Source organism: Populus nigra, chromosome 14, assembly GCF_951802175.1.
Source record: "Populus nigra chromosome 14, ddPopNigr1.1, whole genome shotgun sequence".
Taxonomy (NCBI): domain Eukaryota; kingdom Viridiplantae; phylum Streptophyta; class Magnoliopsida; order Malpighiales; family Salicaceae; genus Populus; species Populus nigra.
This window is the reverse complement of record NC_084865.1, coordinates 5,695,169-5,718,728: the sequence shown is the minus strand read 5'-3', so window position 1 is coordinate 5,718,728 and position 23,560 is coordinate 5,695,169. Positions and strand designations below refer to the sequence as shown.

At 32.4% G+C, this 23,560-nt stretch overlaps 2 protein-coding genes across 2 annotated transcripts; one reads left to right on the top strand and one right to left on the bottom strand.

Annotated features, from left to right (window-relative positions):
- Positions 1-7,849: 7,849 nt before the first annotated feature.
- LOC133673121 (ethylene-responsive transcription factor ABR1-like) lies at positions 7,850-9,388 on the top strand. Its single transcript, XM_062093775.1, has 3 exons — positions 7,850-7,913; positions 8,001-8,394; positions 8,541-9,388. The coding sequence occupies exons 2-3, from the start codon at positions 8,133-8,135 to the stop codon at positions 9,224-9,226; spliced, it is 948 nt and encodes a 315-aa protein (XP_061949759.1). The 5' UTR covers positions 7,850-7,913; positions 8,001-8,132; the 3' UTR covers positions 9,227-9,388.
- Positions 9,389-10,272: 884 nt separating this feature from the next.
- On the bottom strand, positions 10,273-16,326 carry LOC133673120 (26S proteasome non-ATPase regulatory subunit 12 homolog A). The gene is made up of 12 exons (XM_062093774.1): positions 16,189-16,326; positions 15,881-16,075; positions 15,666-15,773; positions 15,425-15,529; positions 15,290-15,346; positions 14,809-15,005; positions 13,083-13,182; positions 12,890-13,002; positions 12,640-12,793; positions 12,456-12,533; positions 10,912-11,158; positions 10,273-10,801 (listed from the first exon to the last, which is right to left on the bottom strand). Exons 1-11 carry the CDS (start codon positions 16,189-16,191, stop codon positions 10,940-10,942), a joined length of 1,329 nt encoding a protein of 442 aa, XP_061949758.1. The 5' UTR covers positions 16,192-16,326; the 3' UTR covers positions 10,273-10,801; positions 10,912-10,939.
- Between the last annotated feature and the right edge of the window lie 7,234 nt (positions 16,327-23,560).

Genomic DNA, 23,560 nt, shown 5'->3' with positions numbered 1-23,560 from the left:
TCTAACTGGATGCGCAACTGTGCCCTTTTTCACACGATGAGGCGCATGTAGACATATAATTGTTAAATTGTCACTGATGATCGATTGTTTGCGTTTTTTTCTTTTCTCTCTCCTAACAACTAAAGTGCACAATTGTCCTTTTTGTTTGTTATTTGCTTGGGTCTGGCATGGTTGCCAGACCTTACCCTTTTACTCTTTAGTGACTTAAATTTAAGCCTTCAGTTTATGGGTATTTGAGTCTTTTCATCTGGCTCAATGGTGATTAGAAGATTGTTTGGGGTATATGTATTTTTTCTAATTTTTAGCATAGTTAAAATACTCTTTTACACCTAAAGTCAAGAAAATTTAGAACTGGTGACCAAAAGCTTTTTTGGCTTTTCATAATATTCGTAATAGTAAAAATACTTCTTTTCCCTTAAGATCACAAAACGATAGGCTACTGGACAAGGGTATTTTATGTTTTTTCAATTTTCATGTACAGTAAAATAACGCTTTTAGCCTATGAAAAGACGAAAAAGTAACTTGCATATGTTGTGTGGCAGATCCAAGCGTATTGGGTCGGCAAGCATGTCTGACCTAATAGCCATGGGTCTGGTAAAGGCGCCAAACCCAAGTGACTTGGGTCTCGTAAAGGCGTTAGACCCAAGCTACTTGGGTATGCTAGACCCATGGCGCTTGAATAATCTTTAAATTGAATAATTCATTTTGAATTAGCTCCCACTCGTGATAATCAAATTATTACCGATCATCTAAGTTTTTTTTGAATTCACATGCTTAAGCTTCTTCTTTTTTGTCATCTATACTTTTTTTTCTTTGATTTTATTGTTTGCATTAAAAAAAATATTGGTTCAACTCATAGTGTAGAGTGGGACAGTAACCTAATTCAATCTATTTGGATGTGTGTTAAGATTAATTTTTGATATTGTATTAGATAGGTGGCTCGCGCTTCGCTGTGGGTCAAGTTCATTTCTTTCATTACCTAAAAACTTGATGTTAAAGCATTGTCACTGTGTTTTAAAGCAAAATAAAATTATATGAATCGAGTTATAAAGCTTAATGCTAAAGGATAAAGACAAAAAAAAATTGTAAAATGAAAAAAAACGACCCAATTCGAGTTAGTAAGACAAACTTGTGACCTAAATCGTGAGGCTGAGACATCCTCATAGAAAGCATAGAAAAAAAAAAGAAACTCAATATTTAATATATTCAAAGTCGAAGGCTGAAATTGAGAAAGAAAATAGGTGTAAAAAAGATTAAAAAATAAAACTAATGTCAACTCGGGCTAATATCTCATATTTGTGATGAAGATGATCGCATCGAAAAAGGTAACGAAGCCCAATCCTCAATAATAAAATGCTAAAGGCTAAAAATAAAAATAAAAATCATTTTTTTAAAAATAAGGATAAGAAACAATTAAAAAATGAGGATAAATTTGATATAATAATAATAATAATAATAATAATAATAATATATAATATAATATAATATAAAAGCCTTGAGTCAATCTGAGATAGTATGACAAATGTGTGACCCAAACCACGAGGCCGAGTTGTCATTATAGAAATAAAAAAAGAAAAAAAATAAAGAAGACTAATCTTCAATAAATTGATTTTTGAATGTGAAATCAAAAAAATAAAATTAGTAAAAAAAAGACATAAAAAAAGAAAGATATCAATCTAAGTTAAAATTTTATATTTGTTGTTGCTTCCTAATTTTTTACCCAATTTTTTTTTAAAAAAATCAAAATTAGCAAAAAAACAACAAAAAAACAGAAAAATATATTTTTGATGTATTTGTGTCGTTTACGATGTCTTTTCCAATGAATTTAAAATTAAAAGAAAGAAAGAAATAAATAAAAATGCATTAAATTCTTTAGTTATTTAATTGTAATTGTGGAAAGAAGATGACCAGTTTAAAAATTGAATACCCTCTCACCAAGCGACCTATCTTTTTTAATCGAATGGTCTACAATCAATTTTCTTAATCTAAGGGTCCATTTTTCTTTGCTTTGCCTCGAAGTTAGCAAATGAATGGTTGTAATTTATTCTTGAAATCCAATGGTTGATCTTGATTTGCTTTGGAGGAGATTAGAGGAGAATTGGAGAGAATTAGTTAGAAAAATTATACACACCCAAACACTCTTCCACTCACCAGCACACTGATAAAAAAAAATATCAGAAGTCACAAACTCGGGTACTCCATCTCCCAGCACAACCCTCTCCCATAGCAATTAAAAAAATCAAATCCTATCTCTTCCAGCTCACAAAGTATCAACCAAAACCAGTATTGTGAGACCTATTTTCACTGTCCAGCAACACAAAGCTTCGCCCCTCTCTCTAGATAAAAAAATAATTAACTCTCACTATCACTGTCCACTATGACCTAAAACCACCTTCTTAGACACCCACTAACCAGTGCTTTTCAACCTCTCTTTTTTCACTTGTAACAAGGACCCATCTTCTTCCTTCTAATAGCAATAAACACACCTCATCCTCATCTTCAACACTTGTTTTTGCCTTCCCCATAATAATTGCCCCATTTCTCCTTCATCAAAACAAACCCAGTGCCAACTGCAGATTTAACCTACATCGTTTTGCATCAAAACAAGCCCTTTTTAAAGCATCTTGAACTCAAGACTTGCAGGTGACACAATGGTCATCACTCAGGAAATTTTTGTTGTAGAGTATAGGCAAGAATCAAAATTCTTGTTTCATCATGCAAAAATTATGACCATGTGTCACCCCTTGAAGGGTGAGTTCATTGTATAAAAACATGTTCATACATTTAACATGCATTCTTCCAAGTTGAAACGTAGGTTCCTTACCTAAGGCCTACTATACCTAACTGGGAGAAAAGATGAAAAATACAGAAAGGGCTTAAATAAAGGCTCATTATCAAAAGGAAATTAAAAGCATCAAATGTGAAGTAGCTAGGCTCACAAATCTTCTCGAACGAGTGTTGAGTTTCAAGAATGGAAAGGGAACATCTACATAACCTTTCATGGAAGCACCGTTAGCCCACGTCCTTCACACATCTCAGAACTTAGGGCAGACTTAGTAAATAGGCAACATTTTATCTATTTTCCCTTCATCCAGCCAACTTAAGCTCAAGTCATTGTGGATCCAACAACATAAAGAACTTCTGACAATAGGTTTACCAGGCCGATGGAACATGATAAATGAGTTACTCTAGAAGAAAGATTGAGAGTAGTTGAAGGAAATAATCTGACTACCTTGTATTAGTAGCTGAAGTTTGTTTAGTTCAAAAAATTATGGTGCCGAAGGAGTTTAGAGTTCTAGACTTCGTCAAGTATACTGGACTAGAATGCTCAAACATCCATCTCCGGTCATATTACAACAAGATGGCTGAAATGTTCCATAACGATAAGATATTGATATATTTTTTCAAGATAGTCTTATCAAATTCGTCTTAAGCTGGTTTATGAGATTAGACAATACATGGATTAAAAAATGGAAAAACTTGATAAGCACCATCTTAAAGCAATATAAATTCAATCTGGAAACTGCTCTTGACTGAACCAGCTTAATGGCCATAGAGAAAGGAAACCAAGAGTTTATGAGGGAATATGTGTAAAAATGACGAGATGAGGCAGCACATGTCCAACCTCCACTGATATAGATAGAAACGGTGATGTTGTTCGCCAACACCTTCCAATCTCCTTATTATGAGTATTTGATGAGAAGCTCAACTCAATATTTTTATGATACAGAGAAGATTGTTGAAAGAATTGAGCAAGCTATCAACAAGGGAAAGATCAGATGTCCTACCATGGTTGCAAAACAACGATAAGAAATAAATCATAAGATGGCTTTTAAGTGACAAATCTTAGTTCTGTGGTCTAGCCAGGTCTCACTATAGCATCAACTGCTTAAATGTCTTCTTCAAAGATTGACATACCTCTGCCACTCGAGTTTGTCTACCAGTATTTATTAGATTTCAGATTTATTGCCCCGACTCCATCAAATCTCATGCAACCACCATTTTCTAGGTGATATAATCCAGATGAGAGATGTGAACATCGAGGTGGGCTCCTAGGCCATTTGGCTGGTGAGCAAATTTTGGAAGTTGTGAAAAGAATAAGCATTGTATTTTGCTTCAATATGCTTTCATATATGATGAATGCATCACAAAGTTTTAATGAATTGTACTTTGTTCTTTGTCTTATTATTGTCTTGAAATAAAGAGATGTTTCTTTCAAATGGTATTTTGACAAAATATTTTGATCAAACTCCAACGTGAGAAATTAAAGTTAACCAATGCTGAAAGATTAAAGATGTTTTGATTGTAGAAATGACTCAATGTTTGTTAAAATGACATGATAAACAATGTGGGGTGACCAAATAAATTTTAAGCTCACATAAAAAATTAAACCACACATCATGGAGCTAAGTTTTAGCAGTATACATAATGACATATAATGGATTCTGTAGTTATGGACTCGAGAATCATGATTCTTTATAAGTTTAAATCATTACACTAGACGAGGTCAAAATTTATCAATTTTAGCTGACCCTACTTGAAATGAAAAGAGGTCATATTTGTTTATTCCCTTCGCTATTCTTAAAGTATATATCCCTTGCAAATCCCAATTTGAGCCTACTGGAATCTTTTTTTTAAAAAAAAAGAAACCCTGACATGGATCACACCCCATACTAAGAGCAAACGAGGGATTTTCAGTTGAAAAATAAGACAATAGTAATATCAATGGTAAAATAAATGCTAAGAACGAAAGTCCAACGATTGAGATAAGGACTAAAAGTGAAATGGCCCTAGACTGGGGGGCTTTCAAGGGAACTTTAAGGAAGGCTATATGAAAGCCAAAAAGTATATATCACTCGCATTTAAAGGCAAGTCAAGGTTAAAGGTAAGATAAATCCTATCAAGTTTGGAAGGGCAAATAAGATTTTTTTTTAGGAAGGGCACAACAAATTCTAAAAGTCAATGTTGAGGGAGAGAGTTCGAGAAAAAAAGAGGATATTGAACCATGAACATGTCTTTTCATTTGTTACCCATCAAAGGAAAAATTTGATTTGCATTATGGCCTCTATCAAGAGAATATTGATCTTTTAGGCGAACACAGAATGAGTAGCATGGTTATATGTCATTCTTTTACAAAGATAGTGAAATAGAAATAAAAAAATAATGAGGCTAATGATTGGCAGAAAACCTTGATCTTTTCTTTGAATTGGAATTTGAAATAAAGAAGTATCAGGAAATAAATGATGAGCAATGAGTTTTAGTACTCTCTTTAAATTTGAGATTGATAATGAAAGGAGTGACATAGTTATATGTTAATGTTTGACCTTTATTGATAACATTGAAACTTTTTGACTGATAAAAAATCTTGTTAAAAGTGAGGCATGGTTATATATCATTATGATGAAGTTTCTTGTTTAATTTTAAAAAACAAGATTTATTAATGAATAGTTGATGATTATCCTAGGTCTTTAAAACCCTCAAACACTTTTGAGCCTATGAATTTCCATTTCTTTTATAGCTATGAATCATAGCCTATATTACATACTTTTAAAAGCTCTTTTTAATCAAGTAAGTGATTTGAACTGATAAATAGCACTCTCAAGAGCTTTTCCATAAGGGTCGTGACTTCATGAACTAAGCTACTAGTTATTATGCATGCTAATAAAGGAAGTGCTGAAAATTAGACAAAATTTCAATGGAATCTCAATTCTTTGCTCAAATCTCCTGTTGTTGAAATCCATAGAAGGTCAACTCATCATGTACCATTAAATAACAAACCTAAATCAGAGATTAAAATTGACATAAAGAACCATAGGAAAACTATTTTAATCTTACAATAGGTCAATTTCTGTTTTCAAAATACAAGACAATCAAGTGATTGCATGTGTTGAATTGCGTGTGTTGGGTCTTTGACCAAAGAAGCTTGATTTTCAAAAAATACTTTTAACACTAACATCTCTTTAACTTCATTTCAACAATTAGGCTTGAATAGACATGATATTTAAAAGGTACGAGTTGATATTAGAACAAGAGAAAATTCTCGAATAAAAGACCATGGACCGAGTTTGTAAAATCCTTGACAAAAATGACATCAACACTTCTCAACATTCCTTAAACAGTTGAGCAGTCAAGGGCAATACAGTGGATCTTAGGAGAGAATGCAAACAATATTCAGATCAGCTGGGGGAGGCAAAGAAACATAATCAAATGGTGATCCAATGAAATCCATCGAAGCTATGTTTAACATCTGGCAATAACATAATCAAACCACAAAAATATGGTGCACTAGTGGTGTTAATACCTTTCATATCCACAACCAGTCCCTTACTTTTGAATCTCTTATAAAACCAGTATACTCGGGTTCCTAGTGACTCTGAACCAAACAACTAGGTAGTGACTCTCACAACCCTCAGACACCGCGCGTCCATATGCAACACATCTATGACCCGAGTCATAAGACCAGGATCACTGCTCCAATTCTAAACAAATTAAATATTGAAGAATAAAATTGAAAAAAGAAAAACAATTTCAAAAAAGGAATGAAGAAAAAATAATTAAAAGAGTAATGGCCAAATAAGATATAAAAATTAAATCAAATTAAATAATAAATGATGAAATTAAGAAACAAATCTTTTAAAAATAAAAATCAAAAGAATGAGGATCAAATTTGATATAAATACCAAATACAACAAAATGCTAAAGGATAAAATTAAAAAAAATATCAAAAAAATAATTCAAAACAAATAGAGAGCAATCAAAAGAATAAGGTTCACAATTAAAATAAGCAGAAAATAGAGGACAACCTTTAATTTTGGTTGGGCTGACATGTTTTCCGAGGGGAAGAGAGAGGAAAGGAGTAGGGAGAAAAAATCAAACCGCTATCTAATCACCTCAGGACGCCTTATACGCACCCCCTTTGATGCACTTCCACATGCTCTGTTAGAATAGATGGCGGTTGCTTTTTTTGGTCTTCAAAGGTGATACACGCACTATCCAAAAAGCATGGATACCTTTCATATTCTAGTACGTGTGTTGCATATGCCAACAACTTTTTTCTATTCTTTTTTATTTAATTTATCAAAAAACTTAAATGACCCTGACCTCATATAATATTAATGAAAAACCATAACAAAAGGACTAAAATACCCTTCAACCTAAGTTATAGATTTATTGCTTTTAAATATGTCTTAGTAATTACATTGTGCTAAGAAAAATAAAAAACTAAAAGGGTATTTTAGATATTAAATTATGCAAATATAAGTAATAATAATGTAAATAATGATAAAAGTAATAAAAAAAAGGATATTAGTCCGCGTAGTGAACCGACAAACTTTAGTCGGCTATTAGTGTCTACATCTCAGCACAGAATACAAGACAGAGTACAAGTTGAAGCGGTCGGTCTGATGCTTCACACTAAACAATAAGAAACGTGCTTTTTTTTTTTATTTTCAAGGTTCACACCACCGATTGGCTGTCCTTTAAACTTATATGCTATGTTTTAGCCACCTGTCGCCGCTAGGAACAGGAAGTAGTTTTCACAAATTGATTTTTTTTATTATATTTATTATCTATTAAATATATGGTTTTGTATCTTTATTTGAATATTCATTGTCTGAATATTATTAGTTATTTAAGATAAAATAAAACAACATATATATTTGAATTATATATACATATTGGGTTAACTTGCCATCCTACTCGCTGAAATCAATAAAAGAAAGCTAAAATGGATTTTTGACAATAAATAATACTTCTTAATTACACCAGATTGCTTTACGGTGAAGCTAGATCTCGATACCGACTTGAATAACAAAATGTCAATATGTCATGTCAAAGATGGAGGTAGATATTCTGACATGCAACTTCTTTTCGGTGCCTCCAAAACCGTGTCGTTGAGGCATTATTCTTAAAAGGTTCTGGTTTCTAGAGAGTTGATTGAAACTTATAAGAATATTACTGAATTTGCATGTTTCTTCTTCTTTCTTGCGGGGATTAATTAGGTAAGGAGGTGGCTAAAGCTTTTCAAGGTTCCATGCGGGAGCTAAAAAGTGGCGAACAAAGAGGAGAAAATTGATAAAAAAGAAGAAGAAGGTGGTAGTGCCGGAGAGCGGCTGCAAAACCAAACTCTACCAATGATGCTTCCCGACTCGAGTAGGGAAAGAGAGATGTCAATTATGGTGACTGCTTTGACACGTGTAGTGGCTGGAAATGTACCTGCAGATGATTCGGATTCCTCAACAGCATTTTCAACTAATCAAGGAGATTGTATTCATGGTGGTTTGTCGGCGAAGAGAGAAAGGGAAGAAGAGGGTGGTTGCAGTGAAGAGAATGAAAGGCTCTGTAGAGCATTTGGTGATGACTTCTTACACGGGGACGACTCCTCTGCCGGGAGAGGTAAGCTAGTTAGTTTTACGGTTGGCTAGGGTTAGTCCCCAGCTAGCTAGTTTTAATTTTTCTAGCTTAATTTGTGCTCGTCTTGTGCACTAAAATGCCCCGTTAATGATGTAACACTCTGTTTCTCCCCTCCCATGTCTCTACAGCCACAGGAATTTCCGTCGTCACTACAAGCACCGTAACACCTGCTTCTACACAGATGACATTTACTCCAGTATATGAACACAATGAAACCCGCAGAGACGAGCCAGAGAGAAAATATAGGGGAGTGAGGCAAAGGCCATGGGGCAAGTGGGCTGCTGAAATAAGAGATCCAATCAAGGCAGCTAGAGTTTGGTTAGGCACTTTTGATACACCTGAGGCTGCAGCAAGAGCCTACGATGAAGCTGCTCTGAGATTTCGAGGCAGCAAAGCCAAGCTCAACTTCCCAGAAAACGTCAAGCTTCGACCATCTCCTCCCCCTAGTCCAACAGCAAACCAGTTGACTGTCTCTGATTCTCCAAGTTCCGGCCTTCTGTCCCTTTCTACATCCTCTGAGCTCATGCTTCACTCCCAAGCTCTTCACCATATGCAAAACCGTGAGATTTCAAGAGAGCAAGTTAGCCAACCTCAATTGATCTTGGGTGTTGGTGGTTATCAAAAGCAACCCGCGAGTCTACACGACCAATTATTGTTTTTGTCATCTTCGTTTGTTTCTTCTAATTCTTCATCATCCTCCACAAAACCTTCCGATCGAATGCTTTTTCCGGCTCAGAAACCAGGTGAGTTGAGGCCTGCCACTAGTAGTCAGAGTAGCGGAAACGATTGTCAGTTGCCGGCCTGGTCAGGATAGTAGTGTATTTTTTTTTATTACCGTGAATTTGTCTTGAGAACTTAGCCGGAAAATAGTTTCTTTCTAGAAAAAAATTCTCGTGAAAAGGAAATTTTTAGAAAGTAAATTAATTTTTGGATGGCTATTAATATCATAAAAAATAAATTTTAATACTTTTTATTATTTGTGTTTGATTTATAAGTTAAAAAATAATTTTTTAATATTTTAATTATTTTTTAAAGTTTATTAAAAATTAAAGATCAAAGTTGACATAAAAACATAGGAAGATAAAATTAAAAAAAATAATTTTCTAAATTATTTTAAATAGAAAAATGACAATTGAAAAAAAATTGAAACCAAAACTAAAAAAGTGATGAAATTAAAAAAAATTATTTCAAATAAAATAAATAATAAAAAATAAGAACCAAATATAATGAATAAAAAAATCAATTAAAAAATGAATAAAAAAAACAAAAAAAAATAAAAAAAATAAATACCAATGCTAATATAAAAATCAAATTAAATCAAATTTTATGGGATGAAAATAAAAAGATAAAAATTCAAAACAAAATATATTACAATTCAAAGATTAAGGACCAATATAATTAATAAATGACAATATTTTTGAATTTTTTACAATTTTTAGAAAATATTTTTCATTTAAAATAAAAAATATACTTTCCTGAGTGTATTTTTCTGAAAAATAGTTTTTATTAATTAATTTTTTTAATACTAAACAAACACAAAAAATAATTAAAAAAAATAATGCGAGGAAAATCAGTAAAAATAGCTTGCCGTTTTGCAGAAGCATCTTCGCTATTCCAACAATGGTGAATTGACAGGAAACTTTAGTGCGCAAGAATGTGCCTAGGGTGGGAAATAGGAAACAAGATTTGTATCTCCGACGAGGCCTCTTCCTCCCAGGCTTGCTTGGAACTTTACGACCAAGATGCGACCATATGTAATCACAACCTGTAAAGAAACTTAAACAGGCAATCACAATGTGTTCCACAAGGGACCCCCATTCTCTTTCAAGATAATGAAAATTCAACTTTCACAGATCAATATGAAGCAGTGACGTAGAATTGATAGATCAATGCCAAATGGGCAAATGACACCCGTAAATCCGGACATCAACAACAACAATAATAATAAATAAATAAATAAAAACAGATTTTGCTGATTTAAATCTCCAGAATGGGAACGGCATCCAGCTGTCTCGTACAATGTCCCGGAAATGTGAACAATCAAGAACAGAAGGCGTGTTTGCTGACAAATAAATTGACATTAAGAAAGAAACCATGATAAAATGCCGCTGTAATGATGATAAATGACAGATAAACCATATTAAACAAATGAAGAATCTTAAACAAAGCTGAAATTGAGATTTCCTTCCACTGCTATAAACAAAGCCCATTTGGGTCCCCTGCCATTAGTCAGTGGTACAGCATGTGCCAGAAGTATACAGCAATCTTTACTCTCAATTCTAAAGCAGCATCACAGCCTAACCAACAAAAGAAATATCTTCAGGATATGATGAATGTCCAACCAAACCCACTCAGCAGAGATTTAAATGAGTTCTTAGATCACTTCCATCTGCAAACACAATTAAAACAGAAGTACTGTCACCTAAAAATGATTTTTTCCCCTTTGTATGAGCTCGGGCGTGGAGAGGGTGAGGGAGAGGGAGAGGGAGAGAGAGAGACCTTCATGCATTCAGTGGCATCAGCCCTTTCAAACTTTTAAAGCAGCTTTGTGGACCATAGTTTCTTTGTGTATTTGGTGGCAACTCTTCTCAACAAGATCAAGCAGCTTCTCCAAGTTCATTGCCCATGAGTTGAGAATGTCATTGCTATCCTTTGCTACTTGGAAAGACACTATTCCCATTGGCCTGTCAATCTTTGCCACCAGAGCTTTGGACACAACCATATCAGAAAGATGCTTCTCAGCTTCCTATATTAAAAAAACAAAACAAAAAATGGTGGATTAAATGCAAAGTCCTTGATCAACGCACACACTTCTCATATTATTAACATGTTTGATAAACTAACTGGTTCGCTCAAAGTAATAATTTAACTTCTATTTTTTTAAGATTTCAGCACAAGAACTAAAAAATAGCAATCATTGTTGGTCTATAAAAGCTGACCAGCTTTTAGGGAAACCTGTAAGATCCTTTACATGGTTCAAGAGAATACAAAGCCCTGTTCCTCTGTTTTTTCAAACCCCAGTCACCAAAGCAAAAGGATGGCTGTTTGCCAAATTATGCAAGTCACCATCAACCTAAATTCCGTGCAATGTGAGTGGAAAGATCTTATTCCTCTCTAAGCCAACCTGACCCTAAGCCGAATTGTCTTACTAACAACAAAATAAATTATGAAAAACATTAATTGGCAACAAGTCATTACTGATACCAAGGACCACAAGCACTAACAGAAAGGGAAAGAGATTGTTATACAAGGCATAGATGTGTATAAGTATGAATAGGCTGGAGGGTTGCTTGGGAGTGTCAATTGCAAAGCAGAGCTCATGATTGTTTGTAAGCTTGCTCCGAATATGCTTGAAACAAGATTAAAGGAGAATGCCTCCAAGAGGATTAGAGCAATCATTCTTGAATGCAAAAAACCTGGTGCCATTTGTCAAATTCGCACTCATGTTATTAAGTGAATTAAAGATCATTTATACTATTAACAGGCCTGCTCATCAGAAACTTAATTGGGCTTCAGACATGGATTAAACACAAATACATTAGCCGCCACCATGTGATTAAATTAAGTTACAACTAATGGGATTTGTAAGATTCCAGCTCCTAAACATTAGGTCAAAGAGGCTCTAAAATTACCTCTGACTCTGTTCAATAATTGAACGCAATGTCTAAATTCAAATTCAGATACGAACACCAGAAGTTTCAATTAGGATGGACAATATAACTTTAATTATTATGTTGACTGAATAATTTCTGAGGCGAATCTCTTACATTTTATCCACTATTATGGAATATCCAAATAAATAGTTAAACAGAAGCACCAGGCAACCATGAAGCCTTTATTAATTTAACCATGCCTGATTAAATCCAAATCTTTGAAATGAAACACATTCATGGAGATTTGTGCGAGTTCACATGACAAAGGACAAATCAGGCATAATTACACCATGGAAACAATTGCCAAAAACAAGATTAGTGTGGGCAAACAAAAGCATGTGTGCAACACAACTAAACAAACACATATACAGAAAGACGGGGGGGTGGAACCTGGACGCTGAGACACAATAACTCTGCTAGTCTCTTCACAGTAATCCTGGAGTAATACTTTGAAACAACAAGGATATTCTGAAAAGAAAACATGTTGCAAAAGGATTAACAACCACACTCAACAGTAGATTGAAGAAGAAATCTCCATAATTGTCCCCAAATATGAAAATTGAAAGTAGATTACATGTTCAATTATTCTTTGCTTTAAATCCTCTGCTGCTTTGTCACCCAAAGATCCTCCAAGTAAGTTCTTCTCATTTTCAAACTCGTCCATAAATGCATTCCAAAGAGATGTCCATTGGATGACTTCCATCGTCACCAACTGTTTCAACAGCAACCTATGGAACAGCATCCAAAGAAGAGAAGCATTAAATAAAAAGATTATTAAATTAAATGACCAACAAAATGCAGGAACAAGTTAAAGCAACACGTACTTAAAATTTGAAATCTCAGAAAGATTCTTATCCTCCAAGGTGGAATTCAGAAGGCTTGACTGCATTGGATCATGTGGTGCAAGTACCAAGTACCAACAGATTTTCCTCAAGACCTACATGTTATAAATATCAGGGCTGTCCAATAGAGTACATAGAAACCTCAACAGATAAAAAATTGAAGATAAGCTCTTACTGGAATCCATTGGGCAGGATTTTCCTTTACAGGGGGAATCTCATATATTGCCTTGTAGCAACGGCAAATTTCAAGATAATCATTGTCATGGGAGTAGTACCTATAACATAAGTGGAGAGCACAAAGCCAGTCATTACATGGTGCTCTTATTCAAATCTACAGCAGATATACTAGTTCACAAATACTAGAAGGCTACAAAGCATTTAGCAACCAAGAAATAAGACATGGGAATTTGCATAATAATTGGCAGAGACAAGTTGGATGCTTGGGATATTTTACTAACTTTTAAATAAAATAAAAAATCAACAAAAAGAACTTTTCAATGAAAAAATATTATCAAATTACCCCTGGCCTTTTAGAAAAAATAAGCAAAGGCGATCAGGTCATGAAAGTTTTTGGAAAGATACCACAAAGAAAAACCATTTTTGCAGGGTTTTGTTACTGTATTTGAAAAAAAAAATCCTAGGTTGTTGTTCAAAAGAGGAAAAGAAGAGACCATTCTTTCAGTAGAAAATACAAACATGAAATCTCAACAGAAATGTCTCAGACTATAGAAATCCACAGTTGCACAGTCCTATCAGTTTGCATCTGAAATCACAAATATAAAATAGTATTGCAATGTTATTTGAAGTTCCAGTTCGATGACTTCTGATGTCTGGAACTTTGATTTGCCTTTCAACGGGTTATTTTAAACTCAAATACGTTGCGAAGAAGGAAGCTTTCCAGCATAAGTTGGTAGCATGCATGTTCAAACCTTTTTTTAGTGATCATATTTGACAATTAAGAATTGTTTAAATCATGCATATTACTTTGCTAGCATTTCAGAATTGTATCTGTTTGTTAAAAAAGCAAACACAACTAATGACAATGTGGAACGCTAACATCATAAAAACCATAAATGCATTGTCCAGCCAGTTTGGTACCTATGAGCTGCAAAATGTAAGGATGGAAATGCTATTATATAGTTCTCACTACCAGACTTAAAACCTTGGAAAGCAATAAATGGTGGCAAAGAAAGCTACTCCCAGGATATATAGCATTGCGCATAGCTTTGCATGAATATTAAGTTGGGCAAACATATCTATCAGCATTACTGCTCCAGATTAAGAACCAAAAACAAAAACCTCAAAAGAGGGAGCAAAAGGGCTTTTTCCTCTGCTCCAAACATGAAGCCATTGTGCGTTCACATGGAAAACATGCTATCACATGGATTACCTTACCATCAGGGTCTTAAGCACATTGTCTATAAAAGCACCTCCAAATATTTACTTTCAATGATGTTAACAACAGTTACAGGAGCTCATGAAACGATTGAGCATCACATGGTGCATGCAAATTAAGACCAAATTAAAGGCCTTATACAGATCAAACACAGATTTCAGAACAGGTTAAAAACAGCTGTTTCCAGCATTTCATGGTGCATGCAAGCACATAAATAGAGATTATAAAGATACCGAGCAACATTTCTGTAATTTCTTAGCATTAGAAGTATATTTTGCTTAATCCAAAAGGCGGCACGCAGAAACACAGCCACATAAGCTCACAAATTTTCAAAGATGCACTGTATAAAGATACAAATGTAGTGTAACCAAGGAGCTCATGAAACGATTGGGCATCACATAAAACCTAGTTAAGCATTCGACAAATACTAAAGAAACTCAGTGGAACTATTCAAAAAAAAAAGTTGAAGCAAGAATAAGGCAAACTATATACAAAATTTACATACCGTATCATCAGTTCATAGTAGATCCGCTTTAACTCCAACAATGATGGTATATCAGCAGGAGCCTCTTCAACAACATTATCACCTTCCTTTGGTTTCTTCTTCTCCTTCGAAGTATCAGCATCAAAAACCCTTGGACTAATCTTCCTTGAGAGAATTTGTGCACGAACATAATCTTGGCGGTCAAGGCATAGACGGACCTGTCCCAACAAAATTGATGCCCCATCAGAATTAAAACAACCAACAACAAAAGCCTCAAACTTAACAGATCAAAGATAAAAAGGTCAATGGTCATCCATGTTCCACAAAAGCAGGATCCCCGGTTAAGGAACCTTAGACACAATCATATCATGCTTCATTAATTGCATATCAAAGACATTTTAAGCATCCAATTTCTTTGCTTAATCTCAAAGACATTACCTAAACTTAAAGTACAAGCAACAAATAACGAGAAAACACAAACAAAAATACAAGATGCACATACTTGCTCAAGAATGAAAGCAATTTTCTCAGTTTTTGCCATAGCACCAAAAGTTTCCACCTGCAACCCAAAAACATAAAAATACATCAATCTTCTTACACGCTCTATGAAGTAAGGAAGCAAACACTACAAACTTACTGCAACTTCTTGCATCAGATCCGCAGCTTCAGCTATAAGCCCTTGCTCTTCCTTAATCTTAGCTAGTTTCCTAATCAACCTTGCTCTCTCAATTTCAACATATATCTACACGTCATATAAATAAACAAGCTTACTGAAATAACACCAGCATAATTCATAGAAACAGTCATATTTACCCCCACATTAAATAATCAAATAAAAAACAAAAATATATAAAAAGGATCATGAAAATCAGTCAGACCTTGCCAGCAGATACACTGTTGAGTGTTTTAATAAGTTCGATACGAGTATCAAGATCCAGCGTCTCGTCAATGTATTGCATTGCTTGCTGGACCATTGCAGTTACAGCCTACGCCAGGAAAGAAAAAAAAATCAAAATCCACCCAAAAAAATCATAGCACAAAACTTACCTAATTTAATTGAATTTATTTGCAAACTAATTAAAATGAACATCACCTGTTTGAGTTGACCACGTTTTTTAGAGAGAAGGATAATTTGGTCATTTAGAGCTTTCCAATCTTTAGCTTCGAAGCAGAGTTGGAGAATTTCGGTGACGGCTTTCTTAGTGCCGGCGACGTCTCCGGCGAGCCTCATCTGCTTTTCGACGTTCTGCAGTTGCTCAATCGCCGCTTCCAAATTCGCTTTTCCCTCCTGATTGATTTGTTTTTTTTTCATAAATTAAAACAAAATCACAAAATGAAGCGAAATTGATAGGAGAAAAATGATTCAAACAATCTAATTTTAGAACTGAGAGAGAGTCTTACCATCTTAAACCAGAGAAAGTTCTGTTCAGTTCAGTATTTTACGAACCCTAGAAGAAGAGGAGGAGGAGGTGGTGTTTTTGTTGAGAGAAAGTGAAGACTGAAAAAATGCCTTGTGTGCTTTTTATGCACTAAAACCCCTTTTACAAGCAAGAATTGATTTGAGTAAACTTTTTGTTTAGTCCCTAGCTCTTAGAAACATTATAATCTAGTCCCTTTTGTTTGAGAAACCAGTCGACTCGTTATTTTCTTGTCCTTTTATAATTTAGTCCTGTGTTAGTTACCATTTATAATTTAATATTTTATTTTCCTAAAATACACTTACTTCAAGTCAAGATTTCCAGCAGGTAAAATTCAAAAATTCAAAACTTTTTTTTCCTAAAATTTAATATGATTTATACGTTTTGGATCGTTTTGATATGCTAATATTAAAAGTAATTTTAAAAAAATAAAAAAAATCATTGACATGTATTTTGATATAAAAAATTATTTAAAAAATAACCACTACCACACTAGAAACAAACCAAATAGACATTTTCAAAAGGTAGCTTGGATATTTTGATAAAGTTAGTTTATTATCTACCCTGATAAAAAATAAATAAATTATGATTTTCAAAATTGAATCAAAATTAAATCATATAATTTATGGATTAATTGTGTTATATAGATAAGCTGGGTTCGACTACCCGTATGCCTTTTATTGACATTTTTTTTTAGACAAAGCTTTGTGCAATGGACCTTATATGATAAAGCAAGTGGGGTTGATCAACCCTGATTTCTCTAACTTTTTTTTATATTATTTTCAAGATAAAAAGTTTATTTGAAAATATAATTGTAATTGTTTTTCAAAATATTTTTCATTCTAAAATATATTAAAATGATATTTTTTTTATTTTTTAAAAATTATTTTTAAAATAAGCATATCAAAACAATTCAAAATATTAAAAAATTAAATTTTTTAGAAACGTGGATTGACCCGCGTTTCCAAACACTTTTAAAGTTAGAATACACCTAGATTAGAAAACACAAAATATTGCAATGTCTCTTATGTAAAAACTTGATCTATCATCAATAATGAAAAAACATAAATAATGATATTTATCAAGAATCATTTATACAAATTTTTACAATAGGTATCAAAAGATTAAAATAAAACCCTTCAATTAAAATCAAGTGTTCATAAAATCGAGATACATATTAATTTCTGAATGAAAAAGCATGAGTTCTAAACCTAATGATCCAATACCATATATAAACAGTTCTTTAATTATAAACATGAACAATCAGATTTATAAATCATAATAAGAAATCACCATTTACACAGTGCAATGATAGACATGACTAGATATGTTGCTTGTACATTGTTGCAGGTTGAACAATTTTTTTATGTAAAAAAAATGATATGTTAAGAAAAATTTAAGTGTCAAGTCATTGGTTAAAGTGACAATTTAATTAATACAAAAAAAAATTGATAAAGAAAAACATCGAAAAAAAGAACCACGCCCAAGTCTATTTAGATTATCAAATAACTCAATGTTAACCTAATTGAAGAAAAATTAGGGGTAAAAAACGAGTCAAACTTAAAAAAAAATAGAAAATATTAGCTTAATAAAGGGGGGGCAAGTAAACTTAGGCAAACCTCCTAAACTTAATCCAATATAAAAAACTTGCAACTTGATAAATCATAAACCCCAATTCAACCAATAAACTTGAATGTCATCCAATTTAATTTTGAAGAATGAAATCATTAAAAAACTATTAATAAAAAAACTTGCAAAAAAAAAAACAAATAGCAAAAACAACGAAGGGGGCTAAAATTTGACAGAAAAAACCCAATAAGGATGAAATTTAAAAAAAAATTATATATCCCAAACAAAAAAAAATTGTAATTAAAAGAATTAGGACCAAGGTTGAAAGATTAAATAATCATAGGGGGTGGAATTAAAAATCATTTCTAATATGATAGATTATTTATTTATTAAAAAATGGTAGGGTGAAATAAAAAAAATTATTAAGGGCTAACCCAATAGAACCATGTTATTCTAAGATTAAGATAAAAATAACATTTAAGAGAATGGTGAATTAGGTGTTCCACTAATTATATCAAATAATAGAAATAATCAACTAAGCACTAACCAATAATATTATTAAAGTGCTTAAAGTAAAGAGATAAAAGAAGAGAGATCGCAAACTCAGTTTTTAATGCGGTTTGGCAAGCCTACATCCACATTTTAAGTACCAACCGTACTTAAATATTGTACTCTTTTATTAATCCAATTGAAAGATACAATGCCATTGATGAATCTACACCAAGCAATTACACCATTTAAAGATGCCCCGTCTTCAAGATTTTTTCTTTGATGACAATCAGTGGCGGAGGCAAGGGGATTGGGCCCCTACAAGGAAAATTTTTTACAGCCCCTCCCTTGAAATTTTAACCCCTTTTAGAGTAATTTTTATAATTTGGCCCCCTTTAATTTTTTTCTTGCTCCGCTCCTGATGACAATACCTCACCAATACCAAGAGTTTATCCAAACTCTCATGTGTTTACAATTATGATTTGTAGACAACAAAATTTATTTTCTAAAAGAGTAGATTATACAACTAAAAACCATAATATTTATAACTCACTCAATAGTACTTAGGATGATTGAATGTATATAAATATAATGAGAATGAGATTTTATATTCTTGTGTTAGAATATAAAAATTTAATTTAACACTACTTAGAGTATGTTAGGATTAATGATTTCTAGTTGTGTTTTTTTTTACTAGCTTTTATACCATGTATGAACGTTCAGAATCTCTCTTTTATTTTGCATAAAAGAAAACTATATATATGTTTCTAAAAGAAACTAGTTGTTTATAGCCGTTGGAATGCCTCTGACAACTAAAACGGTCGACCAATTCCTGTAAAATTCTCAAGTGTTCATCACGGATGAACAATGATCGACCGGTTCACTTGGTATACCCAAGCGGTTGACCAGTTCAGTTTAAAAACCAGTTTTGCCAGTTTCAAACCTAGTGAAACTTGAACCGATTAAATATATATCAATCTTATTTATGCATGCAATGTGAAGTGTGTGAGTTCATTTTAATTTGCTTATTGATTGAGATATAAAGATTTAACAGTAAGCTCTAAAATAAATCTTTAACAGCTAAGTCTTCACTTGAAAACATATGTAAAAACCAAACAAACCCGAACAAACATCCTAAACATGGTTAAATCTTAAAAAGCTCACAACTTATAAAACTCTGAATCTGGGTCCTATCAAGAAGTTTATTATAAGCCAATTTAAAAATTTAAAATTTAAAAACTTGTAAAAGAAAAAAATAAGATAACAAAAAAAGCCTCAAGCAAGCTGGGCAACCACCTTGGGTCAACAAATCAAACACTTGACCCAACACATAAAATTTGGATGACCCTGTAAATAGGAAAGCAAAAACAATACCCGCAAAAAATATTTAAAAAAATGCTTTAAAAAAATATAAAAGTCAACTCGGGCTAATTTTTCAGATCTATAACTCGGGTCATGAGACCGAGGTGATCCCATTAAAGACAAACCTAAAAAAAATAAAAAAGCAATATTCTTAATCAAACAAATATTGAGGGATGAAATTGAGAAAAAAAATAAATTAAAAAAGCAATGCAAAAAAAAAAACAATTAAAGTAATTATGACTAAATTCGACATAAAAACTAAATGAAATTAAATATTTAGGGATGAAATTGTAAAAAAATAAATTCATTAAGAAAATAATTTAAAAAATTAGGACCAAATTTGACTTAAAAATTAAATGAAAATAAATGTCTAGGAGTGGAATTGAAAAAAAAAAACAAATCAATCAAGAAAATAATTCAAAACAAAATAAATAGCAATTAAAAGAATGAAGGCTAAATAAAAAATAAATTTAAAAAATCAAATAACCAGGGATGAAAATGTAAATAAAATCCAATTATAGATAATTAATGTAAATAAAACAATTGCAAATAGAGAAGAGAGACTGAATCAAAAGAAAAAATAAATTGATGAGTTGTTATGATTTTTTGCATGGCCAACATGCAACCCGAGAAAAAAGAAAAGGAAAAGAAAGAAAGAAAAGAAAAAACAATTTTGGATCAAACCATATCAAACCACCATACACGCGCCACCTAGAGAGGAAGAAGATGCCAAGAGAAATCAAATGATACGGTACAATCACGGTTACAACCACTAGAGCCAACCATACGCATTACCAGAAGGTGATGGAGCGGCTGACATGTGCAAGACAAGCATCAATAGCTTTTTTGTTTTTTTATTTGTACAAAACCGAAAAAGCCCTAGCATTAAACAATAATAACAAGCAAAACATGATGAATTACAACTAAGCCCTTGAAACCAAAGTTAAAAAAATTGAATGGTAAGGGTAACATAGTAATTCTACTATTCTACCAAATATAAAAATACAAAAATACCCTCATGCAAAAGGTATTGGATTATTTTATTCAATGGTTAAATTAATAATTTTATTGTGCATTAAAGAACAAAATTATCAAAATAACATTGCACAATCCTTAAAAGACAATTATGTCAAGATAAAAAGACAAATCTACCCCCAAAACTAATTTAAAAGATTAAATGACCAAGGGGCAAATATAGTAATTACACTATGATAATAAATTGTAATAAGTGTCTTGGGATATATATATATCTTTCAAGTTAATAAGAGAAAACATTTAATAAAATTGAAGAACATCTTGGTGCGTTTGAACATTCTAAAAATAATTTTTCTTTTTGTAAAAATTATAAAACATAGATTTTTTGCTTAGACTTTTCTTTGCTTCCAGCGCCTTCACCATGTATGTTTAGGTAAAGTTTTTTCCTCCTTTCTACCACGGCCATCGTTGATGGATTGGATTTTTTCCATCATTCAGTTCTATGGTTATCTTTTTGTAGCTTACAAGGAATTGGATTTCTCCTTCTGAATTCACTTTCTCTCTCTAAAAGTTGAATTTTCCTCTATTACGCGACTCGCAGTAAACCACCCATCATGCCAAACACCGACGGTACCATCTCCTTCGCTGAAGAGGGCAATGATAATGCCATGAAAAGTGGTTTAGATTCTTCTGTAAATTGCTGGGTTTGTATAGATGCGTTCGATTGATATAGAGACATCTAGTGTGGGCTGGCAGCTCAAAGACTGTAAATTCTCTCACTGGACTTTATATATATCGCTTTCTTCCTCGTCTCGCCTTTCATCAATTATGGCATGTCTTTTATAATCCACTCATGATAAAGTGAGTTACTAATAATATATTCTAATCCTCTTGATGGTTTTAACGACGAACCCAGGTTGTTTTCATTTAATAGTTTATGCTAGGCCAATATACATCTTATAGGTACTTTCATTATCATTCATCATTGGTAGATTTTACGAGCTTTTATTGGGTTTGTTCTCAACAATTGCATCAAATTTGAAAGAAATTATTGTACATCATACTGATCCACCCTAGAGTACTGTAAGGGTGATGATTGATTATAGGTTTACTGCAAAATGTATTCATTGGATTCAGGATAATCTTCTGGTTCTAAAGCTCTTGTTTTTTATGTTGGAGATGAGAGAAACCTGACCCCATTAATTGCCATCATTTGCATTTCCTTTGAAGGGCAAGATAACTACTTTTCCATCAGTTATGATAGTTCTTGATTGGAATAATAATTGTTTGAAACTTTCAAAAAGATTCATCCGTAACTAGGGGTTTAATGCTTTATTTGAGGCCATAAATTTTTTTCACATTTAAGTCGATCGCTTCGTTGTAGTAGTGGAGGTTTGGGTTGCTGAAAATGGAGGTTGATCGGTTGTGAACAATTTACTGCCGACTTCAATGAAGAAAGAAGAGAGAAAATTCCCGTTGTACTATTATTAATTTGATAAAAATGAATATTATATAATTATTAATTTTAATACTTAATATAAATTAAAGTAAAAAAAATAATATCTGATTATTCCTTTAAATATATCAAGTTTGATAATAATAAAAATTTAGAGTAAAATATATATATATTTTTTATTCTATTTCACTCGTCATCAATAAAATAAAATACAAAAATAATTACTTTGTTTTCTACGATATTACCTAATATAATTTTATCTTGTTTTTGATTTTTTATTAACTATTTTTATATTTTATATCGCAATACATTAACCAAAAGCGGATAAAAAGTACTCCATATCCATTTTAAGGGTATTGTCGATCATAGCTTAGTGATTTGGATTTAAATTGAGGTTGATAAATGGTGTTGATGGCTATTTATAAGGCAAACAAATCTGACAATTAGCCAAGGAATCAAATATTTTGTATAAAATTATTAGTTTGAATCTCATAAATTTTAAGGTTATTAAAATTTTATATAATCATTAACTTTAAAATTTGTAGCATTAGTCAAGATATACATAAGTTGTTCAAATAATTACGTTAATATATATATATCTTTTGAATTTTGAATTTTTCCTTTAAGCAAGGCTAAAATGTTTGCTTGGGGTAGGTGGATTACCATTATTTTGTTGTACTCATCAGGCAACATCATATCTTTTCAATGAAAAGGATTCTAATGACATAATTACAAAATAAATTGAGGTGTGATGATTTTAGTTTTAATTTTTTTCTCACATTTTATTCTGGATTGAAATGATTCATTTTTTTCAATTCACATTTTGATTCTCAATTTTTTTTAACTGGATTGCATCATTTTAAGCTCTAATTAACACCTAGTTACTTATTATATTTTTTAAAAAGATAAAATTAAAAAATAATGATCATTATAACAAAAATAGATGGTAATATTGAATTTCATACATAACGTTTAGTATGGTCCACCTTCCTTTTAAGTTAATAAATAATAATCCACTTCTTTAGTTATTAATAATTCAATTTTTAGACAAAACTTAATTTCTTTTATTTTTAGTCTCTGGTTTGTCAGTAATGAGAGAGGAAGCTGCCAGATTCTAATGTAAAAAGAAAAAATCATCGTTGACACCAATTCTAACTATCAAAATTGTTCAACTAATGCACTTGAGGTTGTGGCCCAGCAATGAAAGGGACTTGTTCCCTTCCTCTACACCAGGGTTTAAGCTTCACTATGCACACCTGTCACCCCTGCGGTGCCTTACATGCTCACTGGGCTTGCAGAATGTTCAGTGGACCCGTGGATTAGTTGTGATGCGTGTAAGCTGGCCCGGACACCCCGGGTTACCAAAAAAAATTGTTTCACTAGTGTCAATGAGTTCTATTCGATAAGAAATTTTTTATAGTGATTGTTTAGAACCTCAATATTGTTTAAAAAAAACATATCAAAGTCAAGGAAGAAAATTTTTATCTAGTTTGATTTAGTATTT